This window comes from Mesocricetus auratus, unplaced genomic scaffold, assembly GCF_017639785.1.
Source record: "Mesocricetus auratus isolate SY011 unplaced genomic scaffold, BCM_Maur_2.0 Super-Scaffold_100006, whole genome shotgun sequence".
NCBI classification, from domain to species: domain Eukaryota; kingdom Metazoa; phylum Chordata; class Mammalia; order Rodentia; family Cricetidae; genus Mesocricetus; species Mesocricetus auratus.
This window is the reverse complement of record NW_024429190.1, coordinates 23,140,936-23,168,506: the sequence shown is the minus strand read 5'-3', so window position 1 is coordinate 23,168,506 and position 27,571 is coordinate 23,140,936. Positions and strand designations below refer to the sequence as shown.

The 27,571-nt window shown below is 39.4% G+C and overlaps 1 protein-coding gene across 6 annotated transcripts in view; it reads right to left on the bottom strand.

Annotated features, from left to right (window-relative positions):
- Positions 1-27,324, bottom strand: part of Cpeb2 (cytoplasmic polyadenylation element binding protein 2) — a 50,417-nt gene extending 23,093 nt beyond the window's left edge. For 2 of the 6 annotated variants that reach the window (XM_021226431.2, XM_021226432.2), the window contains exons 1-4: positions 25,454-27,324; positions 22,930-23,211; positions 15,578-15,668; positions 5,551-5,601 (exon numbers count right to left, since the gene is read on the bottom strand). In XM_021226431.2, coding sequence (XP_021082090.2) covers positions 5,551-5,601; positions 15,578-15,668; positions 22,930-23,211; positions 25,454-27,091 — 2,062 coding nt within the window. In that variant the 5' untranslated portion in view covers positions 27,092-27,324. Of the gene's footprint in view, positions 1-5,550; positions 5,602-15,577; positions 15,669-18,912; positions 18,998-21,380; positions 21,471-22,076; positions 22,167-22,929; positions 23,212-25,453 lie in introns of those variants that run through there. The other 4 variants (XM_021226429.2, XM_021226430.2, XM_021226433.2 and 1 more) reach the window with 4 other exon arrangements.
- Positions 27,325-27,571: the final 247 nt, after the last annotated feature.

Sequence of the window (27,571 nt, the reverse complement as noted above, 5' to 3'; positions counted from 1 at the left end):
TTCCTAGGGGTGGGGCAATAAAACTAATCAAGTTTACTTTGGAGAATTTCAATAATGTTTCAGAGATCAAAGATCCATAAAACAAATCAAACTATTTTCAAACCATAAATTGTAATGAAGTTGGAATGTGGAATGTGGCAAATGTTTCCTGACCTAGTAATGCAACACCAATCCTGCTTATATTCTTAACCTTTACACTCTCAGATGGGGCTACTCCATACTAAGATAGTGAAAACACATATGCGCTTATAGCATTTTATGTTTCATGCCATTCCTAGGTTTGGACATAATCATTTAGAAAATTTTCTCAATTATCTCACATCAGAGGAATTTCAGAATCCTGTAAAGAGCCACTCTACTTATTTTTGGACAACTGTCAGGTTCAAAGTCTCTGTATCACTGAAACCAGATGTGTGGCCAGTGTGATACTCAGTGGGTAAAGGCATTTGCCATGTAGGCAAATCCTGGGAACACAACCTGGAAGCACTCGCCCTGACTTCCACAGGGACAATATGACACACATACAGTCCCCACACCCTGACACTAGCATACATGGTGGGAGGAGATGATTAAGTAAAACAGAATAGACTAAAATTAAAGCTAATCTGTGCAAAACATTTTCTACCCTAGCATGGAAATAACCATTTGATGCCACTGTACTGAAACTGATGTGTCTTCACATGCATTTCTACTGATGCTTCTACGTGGAGTTGTGGGGTCTGTTTCAGTGTAACTGCAGCAGAATAGTAAAGAACTTCTACCAAAAAGACAGTAAGCATGAATATTGTGTTTTTAAAAAGCCTTCTTTGTACAGTCTGAACCTCCAAATAAGAATGATTTAAAGTGGGACAGGGCAATAATTTATTCTTTTTTAAGTTGTTTTATTAAAATTATAAAGAAGAAACAGATAAACAAGAATTGCTTATTTTGACATATAGGGACATTTAATGCACACACGTAAGTATGCATATATTGGCGATGCTCTTCATGTATAAAGGAGACTTTGAAGCACTTTGAAGACACAAATGACTGCAAAATACCAGGTAGAATTACCAATGATCTTATTCAGGTTCTATCCACAGTGACAATAAGGAAACAGAATATTTTTTTATACTCTGTTTAGGGACTTTGTGTTTTTAAATACTGGTTCTCAGATCTGTAGCTAAATTACTTCAGCTAAAAGGTAGCATAAGAAAAATACACAAAATCAGCTAGAAATACAGGTTAATGTTCTCTTGGTGAGAAACTAAAGTAAGTATTTCTCCAACATAAACAAGGCAAAACTAAAAAGAAAAATACCTATGTTCCAAGTTAACAGTCCTTTTCAAAACCCCCATCCTCATCCACCCCCTTCACTCTCCCTGGTTTCCTATATTGATAAAGTAGATTTGAAGCATCTGTCTTTAGAAGCATAGGATCAATAACGATCTTGTTTTCTTTAGACAGGGTCTATTCTAGCCCTAGCCGGTCTCAAACTCACTATGTAGTGAAGGATTATCAAACATTCCTGATCCTCCTGCCTCTACCTCCCAAGTGCTAGGATGACAGGTTTGCACCACCATGCCAGCCTTGGGTACATTTACTTAATTAAAAGATACCTATCATTTCACTCCAAAAATAAAACAAGTTCTTAATCACATAAGTGGCTGAATATATGGTTTTTAAATGCAAGTTTAAGTTGAAACTAGTTTGCTAATACCTTTCCCCTCACCTGATATTTGCTCTGTTGGTTCCCCTTTTGTTAAAAGGTACTAATAAAAAAAAAAACGTTATTTTCTTTGGGAAAAGTGGGGAAAATGCAATTCAATCCAAAAGAGACAAACACTTGACATACATAACCTTACACTTTACTACTACAGAAAACACACAGATTTCTGGCATTGGCTTTACTTTATATTGCTAGATTTATACGCTTAGAAATGTAAGCAAAGTATCAATCTAAATATTTAAAACTGGGTTCTAAACAGTCTATATCTGCATATAATGCAACTTTCTTTTTTTTTTTTTTTTTTGGTTTTATGAGACAGGGTTTCTCTGTATTGTTTTTGGAGGCTGTCGGTCCAGCCCGGCCTCGAACTCTCAGAGATCTGCCTGCCTCTGCCTCCCGAGTGCTGGGATTAAAGGCGTGCGCCACCATCGCCCGGCGCAACTTTCTTAAAAAGCCAATGAACACACAACATGGACACATAACAGTGACTTATAATAACAGCGGTCTTTACATCAAGTCTACTTGATTCCAAACTTATCTGAGGAACACAATCTGTTCAGAAACTAGAGCCTCTCTGTGGCTACATTTATATGGCTTTTAGTTTTTTTGTTTTTTTCTTTTGAGGCCAGGTCTCGCTATGCAGTCCTGGCTGGATGAAAGTTTCTATGTAGACCAGGCTGGTCTCCAGCTGATAGATCTGCTACTCTGCCTCCTGAGTGCCACAGTTAATGGACCTATGCTCCACCTTATATGGCATTTTCTGTTAAAAAAATTTTTAGTCTACACAACTCCATGAGCCATGTGGCTGTGGTGCTGTATCCTCAGTAGTAGAAACTCAGTCATGAGTTGGGCAGCAGCTCTCCTTAGTACTATGCTGTGTGATCACCCTCCTATTTGGCTTCCTATCCCCAGATTTATTTAAACCTGTATCTGAAAGTTTTAACTACAATGCCTAAGGAGGAATTATAAGGCCTTTCTAATCTTATTGGCATTATACTACTATTATTTATATTGTACTATGTTTCATTAAAGACATGCAGATCTGGTATCACTGTAATCACTGATTTCTGTCAGCTATATGTATTTTCTCAAGAATGGCCTTAACTGCAATAATTATGAATTTGTTTAATATATCTACACATCACTGAAATTTATCCCGTGTCCTCCATGGAAGAAGGGTCTAGGTTCTAATGTAGCTTCTTCCTATTGATTTCTTGCAACAACATCATACACAACACCCTTGCAATAGCTGAAGATATCACTCAGGTAGTCTCTTCCTCTTATGCTATCTGAACTAATCACCCAGTTCCTTGTCTGTCCCATTCTCACTCCTGATGATCTTTTGAATGGATTTTCACTCACTCTCCTGAGCTAATAGTTATTCACAGAAGCTGTTCTAAATACGTGCATGAATTCACTCACTCTTCTCAATCATCACCTGCACCATGCAGTGTGCTCTGCTTTAGATATTAAGAAATGAAGTCAGCAAGTTAGGTATGCTGTTTCAGGTAGTACAGAAAAGCAAGGTAGCCTTAGAGTCTATGATGCCACCCACTCACCTCCACAAAACATGATGATGCAAAATGTACTTCTAAATACTTATCTTTAAAGTGAACAGTATCAGCTATGCTTACAATAATAAGTAATGGTGAAGCAACTTACTTAACCAACTTCCCTACAGTGAGTTCAATCTATGACATAAGATGCTGCACTTCATCAATCAGTAATATCTAATAGCTATTTAATATAGGAAGTGCCTTGTACTAGTATCATTTAATTCTCTGGTTTCCAGGAAACATAATATTCTAAGAATCAGTTAAACTGCATTTGATAAAGAAAAAATTTCACCTTACCAAGTGCTGTTATCTACCTTTATTCAGTATCCTTGATGTCTCACTCTTTAAGACTTCCTCTCCCCACGGATGTACCCAATTAAATGACTCTTGTTTCACCTCTTAACTGTTTGTCTCCAGGGAATAAAAAAGGACATGCTTCTTTTTGGAGCAAATCTCTTGTTCTGACCTGAATACATTTTGATGTCCTAGAGTCATTACTTACTTTTTCCTTCCCTAGTTCCTTGCTAAAAATGTTAAAAATTCCCAGATTGTCTTTCTTTACCGAGTAAGCACTATGGCCTCAAATGCAGACAATTAAGAGTGCTCATATTTTAAAAATAATAAAACAAATATATTTTCTTTTAGATGTAACCTACCTGAAATAAAACATTCTCATATCTTCTTTATGAAGAAGCATAATTTAGTCAATATTTACAGGACTTTAGGCAATTTACAAAAGCAACTGATTAATAAGCTACAAAACTATTGTGCCTTTCCAAGTTCCTTGCTTATATGACTGCCATTCTAACATAATCATCTGGGCTACTATCCAATCAACAACAAAGATGAGCTGTGAATAATGTAACTCACAGTTTGCAGGGTACCTTCTTTCAAATGTATTCTGATATATGAAAAATGGGAATTTTCAGTGAATTTGTCAGATGCTAAGATAAATAAGTAATTTAACTTTATTTCCCACATAGAATATTTAAGGAAAGTGAATCCATATATGGCTTATTGTTACCTAAGCCTATCATATTTCACACATCCAATGAACAGAACATTAATGATAAGGTATTTTGTTATTTTAAATTAAATAGCATCATGTTAGTCATAGAACTAAGGACTAGAATAAAGAGGCCCTTAATAACGTTTCTGGAATCATCTTTCTATTCAAAGTCTCAGTGCTCAGTTTAGGTTAGACTAGGCTGCTACCTGTTTGGCAAGTCAGTGCATCATACTCAGACTGTGATCAACCCATCATCTACCCTATCATTGTGCCTCAATATTTTCTGTCATCCCAAAATCCTGTCTCACCTGACACTCCTTAGGCAAAAGGCTTCCTTTCTACCCTTCTGTCTTTGTAGTCATCACCCACATGGCCTAACTTCACAGTGACCCCATGCTCAGATTTGCTTACACCCCTTCATTACATCTTATTTTAACAAAGTTTTAAATGAAAAGGTGCCAAGCCAACATAATGATGTGATTTTGAGCCTATATCATTTATAGGTGTTCACTTTCCTTGCCTCTAATTCAAAATTACTCCTGAAAAGGACTCACCCCCTCATTCTCCACTCCTATGATCATGTTTATACTACATTCTATGACTATAAATATATTTCTGTTTGTCCAATGTCAAGAAAAAACAGTTTACTCAATGTTTTTCTTTTCTGACTGGTGAACTTCTAACTGGAAAGTTAGAATAAGTTAAATCAGTGTGATTACTACATTTATAAATTCACCAGTATATTCCCTGAAACAAGTGCTCACACTGAGTATAAGGGTCTATGTATTTTGCAAACTTTATCTTATTTAATTCTTAGAAGCTTTACATCTTTATCTCCAGTCTACAGAGGAAATAGGAAATTAAGAACAAAACTTTCTTGTCTTAGGTCACAGCTTGAGACAGAACTCCAGTATCCAAACAAGGATTGCTCCTGAGGTTGGGGTTCCTGAATTATATCATCACAAATGCAGTTCACAATGACTTTTTTTCCCAGGGACAACACATACAAACTCCTAATTCCTGCAGCTTCGCTTCATGTTTTTAAAATATGGGTCTTCACTCTGCTGCCCAGGATGGACTGTATCTGATGGGCCAAGTGATACTCATTCAAGCATTCCTCTGAGCTGGGGCTACAAGTGAGTACAGCCATGCTTGAACACTGCTTTATTTAAAACAAGATGATTAAACTGTCTATATGGGGGGAAGGTTCCAGAGAATACATATTTAATCATCTTCATTGACATGAGCCAAATGGAAACATGTTTGGTAAAACTTACCATTTAACATCAACAGATTGTCAGTTCCTGGATGTGGATAGCTCAAACGACCTTGAAAAAAAAAGGAAAAAAAGAATTTAAAGACCATGAAGCTATCTCAGAAGAAAAAAAGGTAGTGGTAAGAAGAAAAAGGAAGAAATATTAAGCATTGTATAGTTTTTAAAGCTAAAAGGTTTATCTTTAGCTCAAATCAAAGTATATTAGCTTTGAAACCTAAAACAAAATGAAAAAGTTCATTTTAGTTCCATGCAATGAGATCACAATGTAATTTGAAAACAATTAAAACTACATTTACTTCTATCTGAATTGTAAAAGCATGGGTACTGTGGTTCTGAAAACATGATACATAGATTTTAAAATGTACTCAAATAGCTTGAATTTTTCTCTAGATTTTTGCTGTCAAAAATAGAACTTGGAAATGGATTTAATTTCTAAATGAAGAATAACTAAAAATTTAAAATGAAAACAAACCTAATTTTTAAAATTTAATTCAATGGTGGTTTTTATACTGTTAATGTGGTTTTACTGTCATGTTAATAAAGAAGTTCAAAGATGCCCTAGGCTACTATAAAAAATATTATTATAAGAGTACTTCATTTAGAGTTTAAAAATTATTTATGAAGAGAAAGCAAAAATAGTAAGGCTTGTGAAAACAGTAACAAAATGTCTGCTCTATGTAGGTCTTCTTAAAGACTTCATATTTACAAAATTTGTTGACAATAGTATTATATATGCTACAAAGTTCGTATGCTGAAAACACCCTGTAGCTCAGCTAGTGTTTCCACAACAGAATATTTGCTTGGCTACTGTCAACAGCAAGGATAACCATTATTGCAGCTCATTAACAGACAGGAATGCTTTCTGACGTCTGACGCTCTGATACTTTATTTTTAAGGCTACATTTAAATTTAGCACTAGGATTGCATTCTAGGCACCTTCTGTATAGCTTCTCTTTAAAATGACCATAATTCTACATGAAATTCACTACATCAGAAGGATGAGCATACACATGCACATATAAATGATATAGAGATTTACAGATAAACATGTACAATATGATCTCTGGCATATCTTGATGTCTGAATCAATACAGTTAAGAAAAGTAAGCGATTGTTCCTTAAAAGGACAATTTGCTAACTCTTTTTACTCCCAAGTTTCATGAAAGAAGACATTAGTTACCAAAATGAACTTCCATAGCCCCAGAACATACAATTATGTCTAGGGAGTAGGAATCAGGAAAATATATACAGAAGGTACAAAATAGAAAGACCTAGGAAATATAGCTTTTTAAACTGCATTTTAGTAACAAGTCACAAAGCTTTAAAGGAGGCACAGTTAATCGGGAAATTGGAACTTTTCTAACATTTTATTGCAGCTGAGCAAATTTAGAGAATAATTTAAATCCATCAGAAACTGCATATTTTCTGACATGATATTTAAAACAGTAAATTTCTTCAAGTGGAAACCTATATTACTATTGAGTTCTTTTGTCCTGACAGAATGCAGCGCACAAAAAGTAGAAATAGAAAATAAGTCTTCCCTCCCTATGGTGTAGTCAAAGAGGCACAAACACGAAACTTCAGTAACATTTGTTCACTGGGGTAAGAATCATGTTATGTCCAATATCTCACAAAACAAAACACAAAGGAATACTTAGCTAAACCCAGGCATGCAGACCTATAAGCATGTTACATTATGTAAGTAGAGCCTTTGTCCTGAGGTCTTTTCCACCTTAAAAGTAGGTAACTTTACATCAACACAAATTTATTCTCTAATAGGTTCACTATTCCTTTTGATTGCAAAACCATCTTTTTTACATCTTGGCACTTGAATGGACTTTAAAAAGGCAACAGAAAAAAACATATTTGTGAATGAGTATATATTTGAATATGTGTACTAAAATACTACAGCTCATCACAAAAATAAATCACTGTAATAAAATACTCCACAATTAAATGAGCAAATTTAGGTTCAAATTATCTAATCACGTATCCTCGACTACAGTGAAAATGTTAATATAAATTAGTAAGTTAACTTCCACAGTTATGCTTTACTTAAATCAAAACTGCTTTTACTAAGAACCTGCAAAATGAAAGTAATGATGGGTTTACTATATGTGAGTTTACTATATGCAAATAATCTGTGGGTTTATAGGTTCTTGACTACCAATTATTTACTCATGGTAACCATCCCTTGAATTTGATGCTATTTTTTCCATTTTAATGTGAAAATACTTTATCACAAGAAAGGTTAGGTCACTTGCCTGAGGTTTCATCAACAGTAGGAATGACTGCCAGCATGCGAACCTGACTAGCTTAATTCTCTCACATATTGCCTTGATACGGACTCCCTATAGATAACAGGATATATAAGAAAAAGCATGCCTAGATGGCTGTAAAATACTTAAACTTGAATAGAAAAGTATGTAAAAAAAAAAACCACCCTGGTATGAAACTAATTCCTCGATATTAGTCTAAAGGTTGGTGGTGTACAAACTGACACTAATGCTTACCTATCAACAAGAAGACCCCAATTTCTCTTACGAAAGAAAAGGCCCAGAACACAAAAAAAATTCATTTCTCAGTTTCTGTCATACTGTGTAAGTTATGGTCAGGGGATAAAAGTGGTATGTACAGTTTTTGGAAAATATACTTTCAAAGGGAAAGACTTACTTTTGTGCTGCTTGCTGAGATTCAGGAGGACGGCTAAACTAAGGAACTTTTACGCTCCAGGAGGCAGAAACAGGATTTTCCAGATTACAGAAACGTGAAAAGGAACTGTTCCATTGATGTAAAGAGACACCATGACCAAGCACCTCTTGCAAAAGCTAGCATTTACCTGGGAGCTTGCTTGGTTTCAGAAGGTCAGTTCATTATCATCTTGGTAAGGAGCATGGAGGTACACAGGCATGATGCTGGAGAAGCCGCTAAGAGCTACATCCTGATGAGCAGGAAGAGGAGGCACTGGGCCTGGTGTGGGCTTTTGAAACCTCAAAGTTTTAGGTAATGATTTATATACACACACACACACACGCGCACACACACACACACGCACGCGCACACACACACACACACACACACACACACACACACACACACAAGCCTTAGTTCAAGTTGGCCATTTAGCTGTATATTGAGCAACTGGTTACACTAGGAATAGGACAACTGAAAACAAGCTATCTCTTGTTTGGACAAAGTATCAGAATACATTATAATAAGCAGTTGGCACCTCATCTTCTACAGAGACTACTCTGGTCTTTTCACTGTTTCTGTAATGTGTAGGGTGTCCTTCTATTGTAGGATGTTTCTACTTCTGATTTCTGCCAACGATAGCACCCCTCCCCACAATCAGACTTCTAAGTGTTAGATGCATTACACATCATCTTGTTCCCAACAGCAGCGTCCTTCTTCTTCTACCATCATTATATCACATTTTTAAAATTAAGAGTTTCTTATCATTCTCTTTTGTAAAATAAAAGATATCCAAGAGCAGGTCTTTCGTTTCTTTTACTGTCTGCTTTACTTCTATCACCAATAACAGAATGTTATATAATAGACCCTCAATTACTTGTTGAATGAATATATCATTTCATTCTATGCTGTGAAATAAAAATTTAACTAAAAGCAGTTACCTAAAGATGTGCTTGCTGTATGAGGACACCAGAAACAAACTTAACAGGATAACAAAACACATCAGAGACTAAAATCATTGCTTTTTAACCATTGCCAAGATAATTTCTCCCATCTTTAAAGCAATTTTATTTAATGAAAGCAGGAGCATTTTCTTATCATTGGTTTTTCTCTATTTGCAGTTCTAATTAACTGTGATATGAAAACATTAAAGAGAAACTTACAGAAATACACAATTTGTAAATTTTAAGTTGTGTGCTCTTCTAAGCAGTATCATAAATCCCCACACAACACCATTCTGTCCCACCCAGGAAATGCATTATCCAATTTGTCTACTGTCTCCATGCTGTATATGCTACTCACCACTTATCACTTTGTCGCCATCTTGTAAATCAAACTACTACTGAGTTACAGTGTTTATCTAGAGTTTGATGCTATTTTTAGCAATTTCAGGTATCTTCTGTGGATCATGTTAATGACTCTAACTTGTTCCTCATCAATAATGAGAAAATTGCTAAAGAACAATGTCATGCATTTTGCCAACATTTTAAAAGAGAAAACTAAATATCACATATTATTATCACAAAGAGCCTAGGTTAGAATTAACATTAGATCAATTAAAAAGAAAAGGCACAAAAAGGCACAGTGGCTAAAAACACCAACTCAAGAACAAACAAGGTCTACTACTTAATTGCAGTTGACAATTGCTAGTAATGATTAATAATAAGCTACTGGTGTCCAAACATAAAGTATGGCTGAAACATGCTGGTTGTAGGGAAAAGTAAGGCTGATATGTGATCTGTGTAGGGGTATATTAACACCCACAACTATACATTCTTAATTGAAGACAGCTAACATTCTTATGTGCTTTCAATGAAGCATTGTGCTCACTGTTTATTAATCCAGTATTTCTCACAATCTACACTTCACGTTTACTTCTGTATCTCAAGATTTTATATGAAGCTCCAAAAATCCACTTACAATGTAGCCATTACCGGCCCTGAGTAATTCCATCCCTCACCCTACACACCTTATACAACGCTATGGCAAATGCTCTGTGCACATGTCAAGGCAGCTTGGCTGACATTTGGTAACTACATTTTTGACAATATTTTCAATTTATAAGTCAAGATATAGATATGTAGTCAGAAAACCAAACATGTCCTGTGAAATAAGTACGGTATTTTCATTGAAAACTGTAAATATCTAAAATCCTAACTGTAGTAACAGTGCAGATAAAGACACTGTCACTATCTCATACCATTAGCTTCTTGTAGTACACCTAGCTGCATGCACAGAGCTTCCCATTTCCACTTTACTATGTAACTTCTAAGTATGTATGGGTAGTAAACAATCTCTGTATCTGATGAAAACATTCAGCACGAGAGCAAAACAAGCAGACAAAAAGGACTCAGAGAAAGCACAGGCAACACTATAAATTATAATAATCTTCAAATAACAGAATATCCACCAGACAACTAAGATCAAATACTGTTAAAAAGGCATATTAGCAAAGTTCGGAAAATGCTCTTGAAACTAGTCACGTGACCTGTGAACTTCTCAAGAGCTCACTGGTCAAACAGTGACAGCACGCTGTTCTCTTCTCCATCCCAGCACCAGAGTAAAGAAACACGAACTGAAACAATAGGGACCAGCTTTTTAAAACCAGAAGATTATGAGTGCACGAGTTTTAACATTTAATTAATTCCCACAATAGGAGAAGGGGTGAAATTAACAAAAGAAATCAAGCTCTAAACTTCTATGAAGTAAAGAAGGCTGTTTGAGGATCCAAACAAATATGCCACTCAAAAAGCAAGAGAAATAGAGGGAAGCATGTATGCATGTGTGTAACCTATAATAAATTATTATTATGGGACTTCTGAACTACAGGCATTAAAAAACAAAGGCCCCAAAAAGAAAAAGCAAGTTAACTGTGCAACAGGCTTCAGAACAGCACTGTACTTGATAGTAATCCAGGAACTAAAAGAGAAACAAGTAATGCTGTGACATCCCAAAACCAAGACAGAAAAATTCTACACTGCTCTATCATCTTATAATAAAGTGAAAATCGGCGCATATAAGGATTCAAAATTTATGTTCCATCAGTGTGAAGGTATTGTACCGCAGGATCAACTACAGAAGATCTAAATACCATTAAGACAAGGGCATGGCCTCTGTGGACATATTATGGCTTCCAGTTTAGTGTTTCTATGGGATTCCTGAGTGTGTGGATGAGTGGGTCTGTGATTCCTGTACCTACTCTTGGACTCTTCTCCTTCTGTTTGTCTTGTCCAACTATGATGTGCTAGTTTTGTTTTACCATAGTGTATCATATTCTATTTATTGTATTAAAAGTCCGTCTGTTTTCTAATGAGAGATAGAAAGCTGGTGGATCTGGATGGGAGGGGAGGGGAGGTGGGAAAGACCTGGAGGAATTAGAGGGAGGGGAATCCACAATCAGGATATATTTTGTGAGAAAATCTATTTCCAATAAAAGTAAAAATAATTAAACGTCAAGATTAAAAAAAGAAAGGGGGGACATGAAAATCATAGCATGTACTTCAGACATAAAATCCCATTCTAAGTCCTTGTTTCTGTGGTTTCTTGAACTATTCAGGGAACACTGGAAAATCAGCCAAGACTGATCATCTCCAGAACTGTTACACAAACTGTACTTCTCCTTGTAGTCAATTTTTATGAGCTGGAATTCAATTTTGTGTTCTTACAGTTTGAGGAAGGGCACTGCGTTTAAATCTTCCACAGTAAGACCTTTTTTTTTTTTTTGTACAAACTGTTGGTGGCAGGAGGGAGGATGACTTAACAATGATCTGTCTTGTTCTTTTGTTTAAAGAGGAATGAACTGACTCACACAAACATAGAAAGATCACAGACTATTTTAAGTAGATATGCAAATATAAAATTGCAAAGTTATGGAACTGTACTTGGCAAAGCATGACTTTCTTTAGCCACTTCAAATTCCACTCTTATTCTTCCTCTGGAAGGAAAGCAGTTGCCTAGAATCAAGTCAGCCATTAGAAATAGTGTCTGCAGAGAGAACACACCGCAGAAAGGACAAAGCAGTTCAGTCAGAGGCGCTCAGACTGAGGAAAGCATGTCAGTGTGTTAGTGTTTGATTCCCCAGCGAAGAACAGCACATGCCTGGCAACACTGAGTCAGTGGGGCTATCACCAACAGTGTCATGTGGCCCTAAACGAAAAGCTGGGACCAATTTTTCATTTCTTCAGAGGTGATAATCTCATGTGTGCTTTCTCAGGCAACGACACTTCCTCCCAATAATTCTTCATCATTTTGCTGCTCCAGCCTCGTATCAGAATTGTCTTTATTCCACATATAAATTCGAAACAACTTTCCATTTACCGTATTTCTAAACATCTTCCCCTCTGCAGTACTTCCAACTTCTATAGCTGTATGTATAGCTTTGGCATACAGTCTGTCTTTTCCCAGCTGGCTATACTTTCCACAGGGATAGAGAACTTGCCTTTCCTCACAGTGTGCATCCTCCCAGTGCACAGTCAGCAAAGGGTACAAAGTTGGCACAGAACGTTCCATGTTTGGCCACCACCATTTGCTTTCTGTACATCTCCAACAAGCACTTTCTGTTTGCTATACAAGACCATAAAAACCTCTCTCTTAAAACTCAGAGGCTGGTGCTGGAAAAGGTGAGTAACTAGAGCAAAGAATTTTAGTTGAAAGTGGGATGCGAGGTTGCTTCTATAAGTAAAGTCATTTATTTCTTAGCCAGATCAGCAATCTTTACTCTTTCCACGTTCTATATATCTACTCGACTATTTGCTCCCTGCTGATACTCACTGTGAGCAGTTTATCTCTCCCTTTAAACTCACGAGTGGAAGTAAATGTGAACTTATAAGTCTGCCTTTGACCCCTGGAGTAACCGGCATCCATAATGGTTCCCTCTGGTCCTTGTCTCTTCATATTTACTATCATGAGCCATATGGTGGAAACATTGGTGTGATACTTCTAATGCTAGGCTCTAGGACACTGAGGTGTTTGCACTGATCTGTGCCATTCACTATGGGCAGCAGGGGTAGGCAGACATAGCACTAGCAATCATGCTGTAAGAAGGCTACACCAGGTCTGTGGAGTGGTCCATAGAGCAAGGAACTGAGGTTTTTTTTTTTCTTTCTTTCTTTCTTTCTTTGCCAATAGCTTTACACTAAATTTCCAACCATACGGAAAGGCATCCTCAACCTTTGTTTCAGACTGTAGGATTAGCCAACTTCTTGACTGCTACTTCATGAAACCCTTAGCCAGAAATAATCAAGTTGCTACCCAATTCTAACCTTTAGAAATTATATAAGGTAAATACTTATTGCTGATGTTTTAACCTTAACTCTGAGTTATTTGTTTTGCAGCAATAGACAATAAAAGCTCTAGTTACAACAGAAAGGATGAGGAGTTCACTACAAATTTTCACTCTCCCGTCTATTGGTAGATATAGTGAGGAAAGACAAAGACAATAATGGTTTAAGAAGACATTTAAAAGGATAAAATAAGCTTCATCTTGCTCCTATGAGCAATGCTGGCATTTTGTGTATTAAACGGAGGAAAGATTTTCTGAGATAAAAAGGTAAGAGAAGACAAACTTCTGCCCTGAGGATGAAAGATGGGTAAACAACAAACATTGGTTAACCCTGGCTGGCTCATTCTACTTCCATTACCTTGCTTAGACAGACTGTAAAGAGGTCCAGCAATCCCACCCCCATAAAGTGTAATGACCAGAATGTGTGGAGAAAGTAAATATATCATGGTAAGCCAGGAAGCAGTGGAATGAACTAGCAAGAAAAAAGAAGAGAATCTAGTGTTGGAGTGCTCAGGTAACAGTGTTGAAAGCTGTTACACAATGGCAGTGGAGGCAGCCTATTTCTGTATACTACATGGAGATGTCCTCACAAATGCTCAGTTTTCTGTTCCCTTTTTTTTGCCATAATACAGACAATGAGTAGTGTGTCATCAAACATTTTCTCTAGCATCTTCAAGAAGCCTTGTCAAGAAAGACCAGGAGAAACAAAAAAAGCTTTTCATTATTCACTGGTGACAGTGAACTATCCTGACTTTACTTGCACTAGAATGCCTATGAGTTTTCTTTCTAGAGAAGACAGAATCCAACACAGAAATTCTTAGCTGTAAACTGTTAAACAATCTTATTCTTTCTTGTATGTGTGAGTGTCTTTCCTTTTGAGACCGTCTTGCTATCTAGCTCATGCTGGCCCTGAACTGGTGATCTGTCTCCTGAATGCTGCTAGTATAGTCATATGCCACCACACACAGTGAGTGTAGATTCTATTCTGAAATGGAAGATCCAAGATAAACAGTATTCACTATGATAAAGAACAAGACCTCATACAGATAGCCTAGCGATATACTAGAAGCAAAAGATCATCAACAAAACCCACAAGAAAGCCAAAAGAACTCAAAGCATACCCTTATTAGTTTGAAGAATTGCTACCAGTGTGTATTGGCAATCGTTAATAACACGCTCCTTAAATAAGAGATTAGAAAGTCAAAACCTATGTATAAAACCCAGCACTTGATTGTTCAATATCTGATTGCTGTTATAAACTTAGATGCCAACAAAAACATTTTGGAGTTTGTAGGGCAAAGTTTTCTAAAAGAATTACATTTGTCAGGTAAAAACTGGAGAATTTATAAAGAATTCTATGACTCTGATTCAATGAGCTAAGCTACAAACAACTATTATTCCCATGAATTCATAATATGCTAACTGTGCTGGCTACTGATTTGTCAGCTTGACACAAACTAGAATCATTTTGGAAGAGGGAATCAATTGAGAAAATATATCCATAAAATTGATGATTGATATGGGAGGACCAAGCCTATTATTTGTGGTGCCACCCTTGGGCAGGAAGTCCTGAATGGTGTAAGAAAGCAAGCTGAAAAGGCCAGAGACACGAGTAAGCAGTGTTACTCCAAGGTCTCTGCTTCTGTTCATGTCTCCAGGTTTCTGTCCTCACTTCCCTCCTGATAGACCAAAAGCTCTAAGATGAAAAAAACCCTTTTCTTCCCAGTCCTTTGCTGAGTTATGGTAATTTATCACAGCGACAGAAACCTTAACTAAGACACTGTGTGGTAACAACTATTTACTGATGCTCTATGAGGTTAAAGTTTGGATGACTTCTTATAAGTATTAGGTAATATTCCCCTTTCCTCAAAGTGATACAATTGTAATATAAAGGACACTAATATAAAGGACAATGAGAGACAGACAACGCATAAGAAATAAGAATGTTAATGATATTTCTTAATGTATCAGTTAGATAGCTTATGTAAGTGCTAATTTTCCATAAGCAGACAAATCAACATGTCATATGAAATTGAGGCTGTAAATTGCCACCTACCTTTGAGAGGATCATGCTCTGCTCTCATGATATCAATAAGGGAATTTTCCAGAGAGTGCATATTCAAGCTATCATACATTCTACTTCGATCCTGGAAGACAGAAAAAGAAACGATATAAGATCTATGTAAATTTAAAGTTAAAAACATAAAATAATCTCTCTTTCATAAAACAGGACACTTGATTAATATATTACTACTTAACTTGTATCCCAAGAAAACACTGTTATTTAAGAATCTTGTCAACTACAATGTTTTTAAGCACATCCATCTCTAAAATATATAAAAATTAATGTAGTTTCATTGGCAGTGTTAACTGAATGCAGTGAAATAATCTCTCTTATCATTTCTACAAATATTATACACAGAAAATATTTATAGTTGTTTCATGTTTCTCTCATGTATCTAGGAAAACAGATATTAGCACTTGGAAAATAAGTATCTTGAGAAGAATTTAACAATTGCACCACACTTTAAACATCTGTCATACATTTAAAACTTGACTTAGTCATTGAGATTGCAAAACAATGAATGCATACACATCCAATACACTAAAAATCAAATGTAGGACACTAATATCAGAACAAGGATGAATGTCTCGCATATTTATATTCAAATTTCACTTTCCAAAGTGCTCCCACTTTTCATAATCTTCACTCTCCAAACTCTACTCCAAAAGAAGGCATGCAGAAGGAAGGGGCACTTCAATTCACATTCCCTTCCCCATCTCTGAGAACTGCCTTCTGTGTTGAGAGTGGCCTTTTTGTTTGTTTTGTTTTGTTTTTTGCTGACAGCACAATCCCCTTGCTTACTAGAAGACATTCAGTTCTTTAGTGCCTAAGATTTATACTATATTCTACTCAACACAAACTAAATGAATATGCAATGATACATATGGGAAACTAGCCAAAAAAGCTATGGTCCATGCCCTCCAAAAAATCTGATGTCTTTTCTCAAAATATGTTAATGCCATCTCTAACCATTTGTTGTATGCATAAATGTACAATTCGTGTACATGTGGAGGAAGTGGGATCGGCCATCTTAAATTCTCAAGATAATTAGCACGGGAAACAAGAAAACAATCAGAAAAGTAAGTCAACAATTTCCACAGAAATCCAAGTGGAGCATTGGATAACCTGAATCTACATGTTCCAAGTCATACCAGAAGTCTCTAACATCATATGCACCCATAGATATTTACATATACTTTTTCTTAAGAAAAGTAGCCTTCCTGATTTTCCAAAGGGACCAACCCAGAAAAACATTCAGAACTAGGTCTTTAGAGAAGGTTTGTTTATTTATTCCTCTTTGATGTTTAATTGGGGTTGTGTGCTTTTTAAAGTGAGGGGCCGGGATCACCATTGTAGACTAAACAAGGTGCTATCAAGGAATTAGGAAGAGTGAGTAGTAACCCTGAATGATGCAAATCTACTAGAGAGGAGGCTGTTGTTCCAATTCATCACCAACTACCTACACAAGTCCAGTTTACTGACCTTTAAGTCAAAGACCCTAAACACACAACAAACCCATCTATAAGGCTCTTCACTAGAACAAGTGAATTTGGTAGGGGAGACAAAGAGAAACGGTGAAATGAATCAGTGTTTCCCAAACTCCCCATGCTTCAGAATCATGTGAAGAGCAAGCTAATACACAAGGTGCCACACCTTAACTGTGTCTGACTCAGTAGTTGTTAGGTGGACAGTGAAGCCACTGTCTAGCACATTATGAACAGCACTAAGCCTTGTGATTTTTCTACACCATAGAAAATTCTAGCTCCATCTTCTACAAAATAATCAAGTCAGACTAGACAGTTCTCATAGACCACTTGGAATCACAGAAGATCTAAAGTATTGTTACAATAAATGACATAAAATGGAAGTAAGACGAGGAATGTGTTTGTACAAACAATACCTACATGTTTACTAATGTCTCCATTTCTACCATCTCTGCTTCTACTCTACAGTGTACACATTTCCTGGATTCTCCCACTAAACTTCTAAAGTAATTAAGGCTAGGGATCTTCTAATCACACACATCTAGCTTTCAGATGTCTGTTAAATGAATATTCTTTATCACTACCCTAAAATCTTATAAAATGTGTTCAGTTGAGCTATATGAGTGTAAAGACTATTATTAAATTGGTAATTATAAAAAACCTAAATCTTACGATCCCCTATAGAATCTGCTAATTGACTAAACTGAAACAAGTACCAGATATTAAAATAGATTTGCTATCAAATGAATTTCTAGTTACTCAATGAAAGACTATTGCAATATTCTAATTCTTAAGTCTATTTAAGATAGGATTAATACATAAACTGTCAAAAAAAAGTCTTAGGATATATGTAGGTCCTAAGAATATATGAGTACTTAAAATATTTTATGTTCTATAACCCAAATATTTAGAAGAAAACATGCTACAGTTCAGAACTATCTTTTCTTTTCTTTCCTCTTCTTTTCTTTTCTTTTTGATACAGGGTTTCTCTGTGTAGCTCTGGAACTAGTTCTTGTAGACCATGCTGGTCTTGAACTCACAGAGATCCACCTGCCTCTGCCTACCAAGTGTTTGGATTTAAGGCATGCACCACCACTGCCTGGCAGAACTATCTTTTCAAGACAACAGTTTAAAACAAATTGCATTTAATGATTTATATTTGGCTATAAAGCAAATGCATGTTCTTCTAAAGTAAGGATACTGGGAATATATTTGCTCATCTAAACTGTTATCAGTTTAAAACTATGAGGAAGACTTGAGACAATTTAGAAATAAAGATGAACACAATAGTCCTGATATACTAACAAATACAGAAACTCATGGCAATGCACCTTATATTTACTATTATATGACTAATTGAAAATTACTAAGACAGTTCAGGAAACTCAGACTGAGGAAAAGTTCATATACAACCTACTCTAAAATAGTAAAGCCATCTGTTAATTAAGTGGAGTTTTACAGAAATAAGATGGTAAGAGTCCTACAGTGCCAAGAAAAAAATAGAATGAATAGAAAATGCATAGTAGCCTCTGGAAGTATGTTTATGTTACTATTTTCTTTACCCATACATTAGCCATAAACACGGATGAGAATAAAAGGATAGGTAAATGGTATTCCAAAAACACTTAAAGAACTGAGGCTCATTAAGTGCCCTGGGGAAAGTACCCACTGCTCAAATAAAAGAGCATTCTTCACTTTTAGCTATGTGTGAGTATGAAGACTCCCTAGGTTCCGGAAGTTCAGGCTCCTTGAACCTTGGGTATTGCACCACAAAATGCTGCCCTTTCTGTCCTGCCACACACTACTTCTTATGGAAACCCATGAAAAATTTAAGTGACATACTTTCCTGAAAAAGATCTCCAAAATGTCATTTATTACTTTAGATCAGCTTGGATGTTTGATTGATAGAAAATATCTTCAATTAGTTCAAGGTAGTTTCCATGATACATACAGCAAATATCCAGCACTGAAAACTGCCCAGCAAGTAGCAGACCAATGTGAATTGATTAGTTCCTCAAGGCATAGCGTAGAAATGCCACATATAAAAAGTAAGTGATAAACAACCTACGTTAAAAGGAAATTTACATCGATTTAGAACATCTAAGTTTCACGAGTTACAGACTAAGCTTTTTTTTAATGTTTCATGGAAAATTCTATTTTGAGGAAACCAATAAATAATAGTTTTGAGCATGATTTCTTACTAAATGCTAAAAGCATTTTCAAATTAATAAAATTTTGCCATATCTAATATAGTTTCAGTTCTCAGGAGTTAGGCAGAGGCATTCCAAAGTGAGGTCAGCCTCAGCTATAAAGATCCTATTCTCAAAAGCAAAGAACAAAACAAAAAAATTAGCTTATGATAATTAGTAGGAATGTGTAATAAGGGGCTGGGCAGGTAACTCAGTTGGTAAGGTGCTTGCCTCACAAGCAGAAGGTAGAGAGCTCTTGTAATCCAGGAGACTGACTGGCCAGTCAGCCCAGCCTTTGCCTAACCAATGAAAGACCCCGTCTCAAAGGAGGTGGATGGCCATCCCGAGGGATGACTCCTCATCGTCTTCATCTCCGTATGCACATATACCTGTTCACAGATGCATGCACCACAGGCATTACAAAAAACCTGATAATTATTTTTAAAATCAGGAATGTGCACAATTCACATGTTTTAAAAATGTTTTCAATTTGAAGGTTTTCCATAAAAAATATTGAAAATTAAAGAAACAAAATTTTACTTGAAACAAATGAAATAAATTAATCTACGAAATTTTTTTCAATTAACGAATTTGATTAATGTGTCCAGAACTTCATGTAGGTCATGCCTAAAGTATCCTGAATGGAGATGTTAGCTCTGTAATTTATTATATTATAGACCTGATTCATTTAAGGCTAAAGGAAACATAAGCCATAAACTAACATTAAGTGGTTTAAAATAATAATATACTTATTAGCAAAATTTACTAATTAAAATTTGTAGGATCACAAAACAAAAATCTCAAGCTATTTAAATGATTAAGCACTTAAAGTGTTTCAATTTTGCCAAATATCCTATATTTTATGCTACCAGTGCCAATTTATAGCTGCTGTTGTGCTTTTAAGAACTCCCAATACCACAAGCTTTTATGGAAAGATAAATGTATAATAAAGACCATCTGAGTACTTAAAGAAGACAATAATAAAATCATATATACTTATAATGTCTTATTTTAAGACTTTAGTCTCCTCCCCCCTACAGGTCCTAAGCCCCTTATATTAAAAAAAATGAGACAAACAACTCCCTCAACCCCCCCCCCAACACACAAAAAAAACACAAGCTGGGAACCTGAGGACTGTGAGACCAGGGAGGAATAGAAACGGCCAAACAGATCAGAAAATATGTAAGGCCTGGCCTGCAAAGGTTTTACATGACGTTGTTTGAGATTCTTCTTTATAGATGAGGCTATGACCTAGAGAGGAAGAAGGTTCTGGTTTTGGAATGCCTTGCCTTCCAGTTCAGTTCAATTTCCATAGCCTATTTTTATACATCATCACATCACACTTCTGTACAAATACTAGATACTCAGCAGTTTACCAGAAAGTATATCTTTAACCGCCAAAATGAAAAAGAAAAGTCTACCTAAAATCCTAAGTTATAAAATGGTCAAAGGTACAGTGACTTTGAAGTTTAAGTAGTAAGGCTAAAGCATTGTACTCTGGTCAGTCCCAGAAGTGAGTCATAAAATGCCCCTTCACCATCAAGGCTATCTACTCTAGTGACAAGAGCTCCATGGAACACTTCAAGTCCTACCTCCCCCTCCACACACTCAAAGGCTGCTGTGTCAGACACAGAACCCACTGCTTTTGTACTTATGCCAACACTTTGCTCTCTGAAAAGAATTCCCTTTTCACCGTCAAAATAACTACAATAATTTTTCTCTCCCAGCCTAACCACGTTTAAGGAATCATAGATTCAGTATGAGCAATTATGACAGTGCTACCGTAACACAGGTGAACTGGGACAGAGTAGAAAAGAGAATAGAAACAGATGAGTAGGAAGCTTATGTTAACAAAATAAGCTGAAAAACACAAGATAACTACCGTTTTTACGCTGAGATCCTGACAGGACAACTTTGATAAACAGTCAGGACTTATCTAAAACAATAGCTAATGACTGATTACACAAGTCAGTGCTAGTCCTCCAGATTAGGATGCTATTTATAAAATGTTTTGTTATTAATCTGTCTACACAGTCTTTGTAAAAAAATCAGTTCATGTTGATAAATTACTTGAGGAAGTGCCTTAGCTTTGGATTATACAGCTCCACTCACTGAACTTACAAAATCTCAAAACGAAGGTCAAACTTGGAATCTATAAGAAAAGCTTCATATATAAGGACTGAGGTTTTTATGTCCTCATATAATAATCCTCATGACCTGGTACCAGTATACATTCAATTCAGTCTGTAGAAAGATAGACAGCATTTTTAAATCACAAAAATCTTGAAGATAACTTGAAGGATATAAGCAATCATAAAATTTAGAATAAAGATACTATACCACAAAAGTATTTTTATAAAGGTAAAAACACTAAACTAAAACTGGAGCTATTTAGAGATATATCTCAAAACAAATGCATCAGACCTCATGACAAACATTTACTGGAAGATTTCTTAAAACATGAAATGTAAAGCTGGATGTTAAATACACATATGAGTTTGTATTTTAATTGCAAATAATTTTGAAAGAAAGACAGTATCTGTTTAGTTTGATGTTTAAAGTCAGGTGCTTTTGGATACTTAATTAATTCATTGTAATCAAAACCAATTTTTTTATGATTTCAAAATATGACTATAAGTCTTTTACACTTGAAAATAAATGAACTAAGAATTTAAATCAGAGATGTTTAGAAACTAAATTGCTTTAATAATCTCTAGCATATGCTTACATGGTATAATTAAAAAGCAAATGATCACTGGTATTCATAATACTAAACTCCTAGCCAGGACCCTGAGAAGCACACACTGTGCAGCCTACCTGGTCTATTCTGGATGTTCCGGCTGCAGTGCACCAACTATCTTGGAGTGAATCTGAGCCCCAAGCTGGCAACTGCAAACTAGATCTCACCTTCAATAGCATAGAAGTTTGCATCAGAAATGAGCAGTTCTCTTCCCATCCCACCCAAGAAAAACAAAAGGACAAAAACTAAAAAAAAAAAAAAAAAAAGATAGAAACAAAAAACAACCAAAGTTCTTTCCATCTTAAATTTTTGTTCCATCCTCCAAAGGTTTTGAGGAAAATTAAAGCTCACTTGCAAGCATCACAAAATATTAAAAGGCCTGGAAAAAATGATCTCCATTAATATTAGGCCATATTTAGTGGGGAAAATTACATACATACATACATATGTATATATTTATAGTCACTGAACCAGTGGAAGTAATTTGAATCAGAGTCAAAGTCTTAATATTATTGTGCACAATCACAGCTGTATTAAGAACATTCTAATATGTAAACAGCTGATCACAGAAAAACTTATGTACAACTACAGTTATAGAATGTTTTAGCTTATCAGAAAAACAAATTTCGGCTGTTTATTAAGAAATAACTAGCTTGGCATTTTTCAGGAACTGCCACTTAAAAGGTTTCAATCTGTATGGAAGAAACATTTTTTTAAATGTTTGGAAGCTTATTTCCATTCATTGTGTATCTACAGAGAAATTCTTACATGTTTTCTCTGTGTTTTGCCCTTTAATAATTAAATGATACGTTTCAATTGTATCTTTAATTCTGTTAATCCTCCTATACTGCCACTGCTGCCTCCACCACCCCAACTTCCTAGTTTGAAAGATAAGCATTAGAAAAAAGGCCATTTACATACCAGTCTTACCTGTAAGGGTAAGAGTGTGTTACTATTGTTGTCTGTCCTGAATACATTATCTTCAATCCAAGACTTTGGAGTCAGTGATGGAGTAGAGCGAGTAAATTTCGGTGGTGCTATAACATTACCAGAAAACGGTTTCTTCAGTGGAGATATCTGATTCATAGTCCCTGGAATTCCCATGTTTCCACTTCTACGGTGATCTCTGCCATGCATCGCTCCCCAGGACATGCTCGCAGTGCCCCAACCACTGCTCTGATGGTTGCTCCAAGGAGATTGTTTCAGAAGAGGCTGAGGAAAACACATCTATTTAAGTTACAGGCCTTGGAGAGCTTATAAAACAAAATCAAAATTTTAGAACTAAGCTAAGAATTTAATGTGACCATAAAAAAGTGAAACACAAAACCCAACAGAGTATTTCCTAAGCAGCTTACAAAAGAAGTCTTGGGATCTTCCTGTTTGAGGTCCTATTTACTCAGTGTTAAGGACTTTTTTCATTCTTCTATCTACTGTAAACAGTGATGTCTCATGACAGTTACTAAAATACTCTTTAAAGCTGGGGTTAACTTTGAAGAACCTGAAAGCAACTATCTTCTACTAGTTAAATTAATATGAGTTAAATGGTCTTAATCATTTCAGCCATGGGAGCAAAACTTGGTTAGATCTTAGGCTTCCCTAACAGCTTGGGCTACCCTGAAAAAAACCAACAGAGATAACATTGAACAGGGATTGAAGATGCCTTTAAGGACTGACAGGTCAGTAAAGGAAGAAATTCATTTCCTGAATTATTGTTAATTCAATTTTTAAGGTATTTTATTCCCATTTTCTTTCAATACTTTTTTTTTATTTCAGTTAATCAACCTCGAACTGCTAAAGCAATTATCTGATGCTACCCATAGGTGGATCCACTGAGATACACAATAACCAACCACTGGCTCTGCTTATTCTTAATAATCTTAATGCAAGTCTCTGTTAAGTTCAGTGACATTCAAAAATTCCAGTCTAGAACCCATGGCAAGAAAAAGTCATCTAATTAAAAAAAACTGTAAATTGTTAGTATTTCACTGTCAATAAGTTAAAACAAATAATTTTTCTGCTAAGATTTAGACAGTGGAAAAATAGAGCATGCCATTTCTAAAACTCAATAAACATGGTAATCCTAAAATTAAACATCTTTCTTTCAAGAATAACCTAAAAACGTGACATCCAATGCCTATAGATGTTACTACAGGATTTTAAAAGCTAATATAATGATGAAGACATAGTCTCCTCCTTCTCCATAGTTGAAAAGCACAGTCAAGGAGTCACGGCAGAATTATCCCATGCACTAGGGCCTTATTTTGCCTACTAAATGACTCACAGTTCAAAGTTCTTTTCCACTGACCTAAAATTCCATACGAAAGCCGAGTGACCTCTTACCCTCCGAGGTAAGACCCATTTTTTTGTTGTTGTTCTTTACTGGCACATATTGCAGTTAAATATGAATCACGGCATACATCCTGCTAACGTTCTATTTTGACTTTGGGAATTCAAAATTACCTATAAATTTCTGTGCCAAACTTCCAGTTAAAAACTGAAGAGCCTGACACACAAAAGACTGTTGCTTAAGATCACATAAACCATGGGAAATGGAGTATTACTTCAAAAATCGGCATTTTCCTTCCACATAGGTCACATTAGTCATTCTTGGAGAGAAAACAGCGATTTAACAAAACTGCTAACTTCTGCTTAGGTTCATTTTTATAAACTTGCTAGCTGATTGACACTTTGGTTAATTTAAACAGCATTCACTTTTGAAAACTTTCGCCAACAGAAAAGTTTGAGAAGTAAGGACCGGTTAAGGTCAAATTCTGGTTCCATGACAATCCTTAATCTTGGCATCTGACTCCGAATTTTCACCATAATAAATGCTAACTCCATTAAATAGCAACAAATTCTCAACATCAATGAATTCAGCGACCACCCAAAATCTGCAATGGGCAGGGATGGGGGGAGCAATAACAGAAAAGATGCCAAGTTAGTAAGGGCACAGACTAGTGAAGCGCCTGCCTGGGTGACATTTCCTAATGCCACATACCCCATGATCCCAGTACACACCCCATGTGAAGACTTCTAGGAAGAAACACATTAATCCTAGATTCAGGGTGCCCTGGCCTTCAAATTCACAAGATGAGACCAAGTACTAAAAAGCAGCCCAGCCCGGCAGCCGCCAGCCGCGCGCCGCCTGACAGTTCCTGCCTGCCTTCCTGCCTGCCTGTGACAGTGCCGGGGTGCCGCTGCAGGTGCCACCTCGGCTTCCCTAGAGGTGCACCAAACAAACTCCAGAAGGGAACAGCCTGCACTCGGGTCCCCTCGGGGTACGCTGGGGAAAGGGCAGCCCTAGCCCATCTCCCTCCGCCTGCCCGCCCGCCCGCCCGCCTGCCCGCTCGAGCGCACTGCCCGGATCCCGGGTCCGCAACCATGCCCTGGCGCAGGGCGCTCGAGGGGGCAGCGGGCTCCTGGCCCCACCACCGCCCGCCGTATCGATACGTACCTGGTGGTGGTTGTACGAGTTCCTCTGCTGCAGGAAGGCGGCTGCAGCCGCCTGGTGCTGCTGCTGCAGCTGCGGGCTGACGGGCGATCTCCGGCTCTGCGGCTGCTGCGGCGCCGCCGGCGGCGGCTGCTGTTGAGGTAAATTCATGGCGGGCGGCGCGGGCACCGCGGGAGCCGAGAACGGGCCGCCAAAGCCACCGCCGCCGCCGCCTCCGCCGCCGGCCGGCACGCTGAGCCCCGCGCAGCCGTGCGGCGACACCGGCGAGAAACTCGGGAAGAAGGCCGGGTTGATGGACGACGGCAGCCCGGGGTAGAAGCCGTTCTCCGAGTCCGGGCTGGGCGGCGGCATGGCGCTCAGAGAGCCGCCCGCGCCGCCGCCGCCGCCCGGGGTGGCGGCCGAGGAGCCCGGGGGCTGTGGCTGCGGCGGCTGCTGGGGCGGCTGCGGCGGCTGCTGGGGTGGCTGCTGCTGGGGCGCCGGCGGAGGCTGGGGCGGCGGCGGCGATGCGGTCTGCACCGACCAGGGGGTGCCGAAACCGGGCAGCGGTGGCGGAGACGCGGAGCCGCCTCCCCCTCCGCCTCCGGGGGGTTCCCCGCCCCCGCCGCCGCCGCCCGGGTGCGGCAGGTCCGGGCTCTGCAGGCTGCTGAAGGCGCTGGTGCCGAGCGCCGCGCCGGGCAGGAGGGTGCTGGGGCTGTTGAGCAGTGGGTGGTTGGGCGACTCCATGGAGCCCGGCGTGGGGTTCACCGGCGGCGTCGAGGGGGGCAAGCCCGCATTGGGGGGCTCGGCGGCGCTACCCTCGCCCGCGGCCGGGGTCTGGCGAGGGCTTCCCGCGCCTCCGTGGCGGCGCCGCGGGGCTGCGGGCGGCGAGGGTGGGAGCTGCGGGAGCGGGGGCAGGTCGGCCGGGCGCTGCCGCGGGGCGAAGTCCTGCGGCGGGAGGTGCTGCGTGTGCGGGAGGCTGAACGGCTGCGGGCGCTGGGCGAGAGGCGCCGACTGCAAGAGCGGCCCGGGCGGTGGCGGCGGCGTTGGCGGTGGCGAACTGAAGCGACCGGGGCAATGGAGCGGCGGCGGCGGCGGCTTCGCGTCCGGAGGGTGGGGACGGTGTGGCGGGCTCAACTCTTTCCTCTTCTGGCTGCTCAGCTGCTGCTGCTGCTGCCGCTTACTGAAGTCCTGCGGGGAGGAGGTGCGGCAGCAGCAGCAGGAGGAGGCGGAGGAGGAGGAGGGGTGGTGCAGACTCGGTTTGAAGTCCTGGGAGGGGAGGAGGTGGGTCACACCCGCGTTCGTGCCGCCGCCGGGGTGGTGGCTGGGGAGCTGCTCCGCGGCCGCCGCCCCCGAGAGCGGCCTCGTCGGCTGCTGTGTCAGCCCGAGCAGCAGGTCATCCTGCACGGCCTGCTGATGCGCCACGAGCGGGGAGGAAGAGGAAGCTGCGGCCGAGCCGGCTGCGCCGCCGCCCGAGGGGATGGCGAAGGGGGAGGCGGCCTCCGCGAAGCCGGTGACAGGCAACGGCGGTGGCGACAGCGGGCCGAAGGGCGTGGCGGACTGCCCGGCGGCGAAGGGCCGGTACGAGCCGCCGCCGGGCGAGGACCGGGGGCTGCCGCTGCGCAGCAAGGCAGTGTGCAGCACCCCGAACCCGAAATCCCGCATTTATCAAGCCGGCGGCCGCGGCAGGAGACGCACCCCGTCTCCTGCCCCGCCTAGGATGCCCCGGGAGCCGTGGCGGCGCGGCCGTGGTGGAAGGAGGGGGTCAGTGGGAAAGGGACACTGTGACTGAGCCGGGGCACCGACTTGGGCCCCGCCGCCCCTCGCGGAGGCCACCGCCGCCTCCCGGAACCGGCTCCGGCACCGCCGCTGCCTCGGCCGCCGCCGCCCTGGCCGCTTAAGAACCCCGGAACGTGCGTCAGCAGCGACCTCACAATCGCCCCGCCCCCGCCGCGCGCCCCCGGCACGCGCGAGCGCGCCTCCGCCGGCCTCGCCCCTCATTAGCATGCGCTTTGCGGGCTGCGAGGTGGCGGGCGCGCGCTGCGCGTCCCTCAAGGCCTGGCCCTCGCCAAGGGCGGAATGGGAGAGAAGGCCGGTTGAAGTTGGGGAGGCGGCTAGCCGGGCTCGAGCGCGCGCGTGCGCACG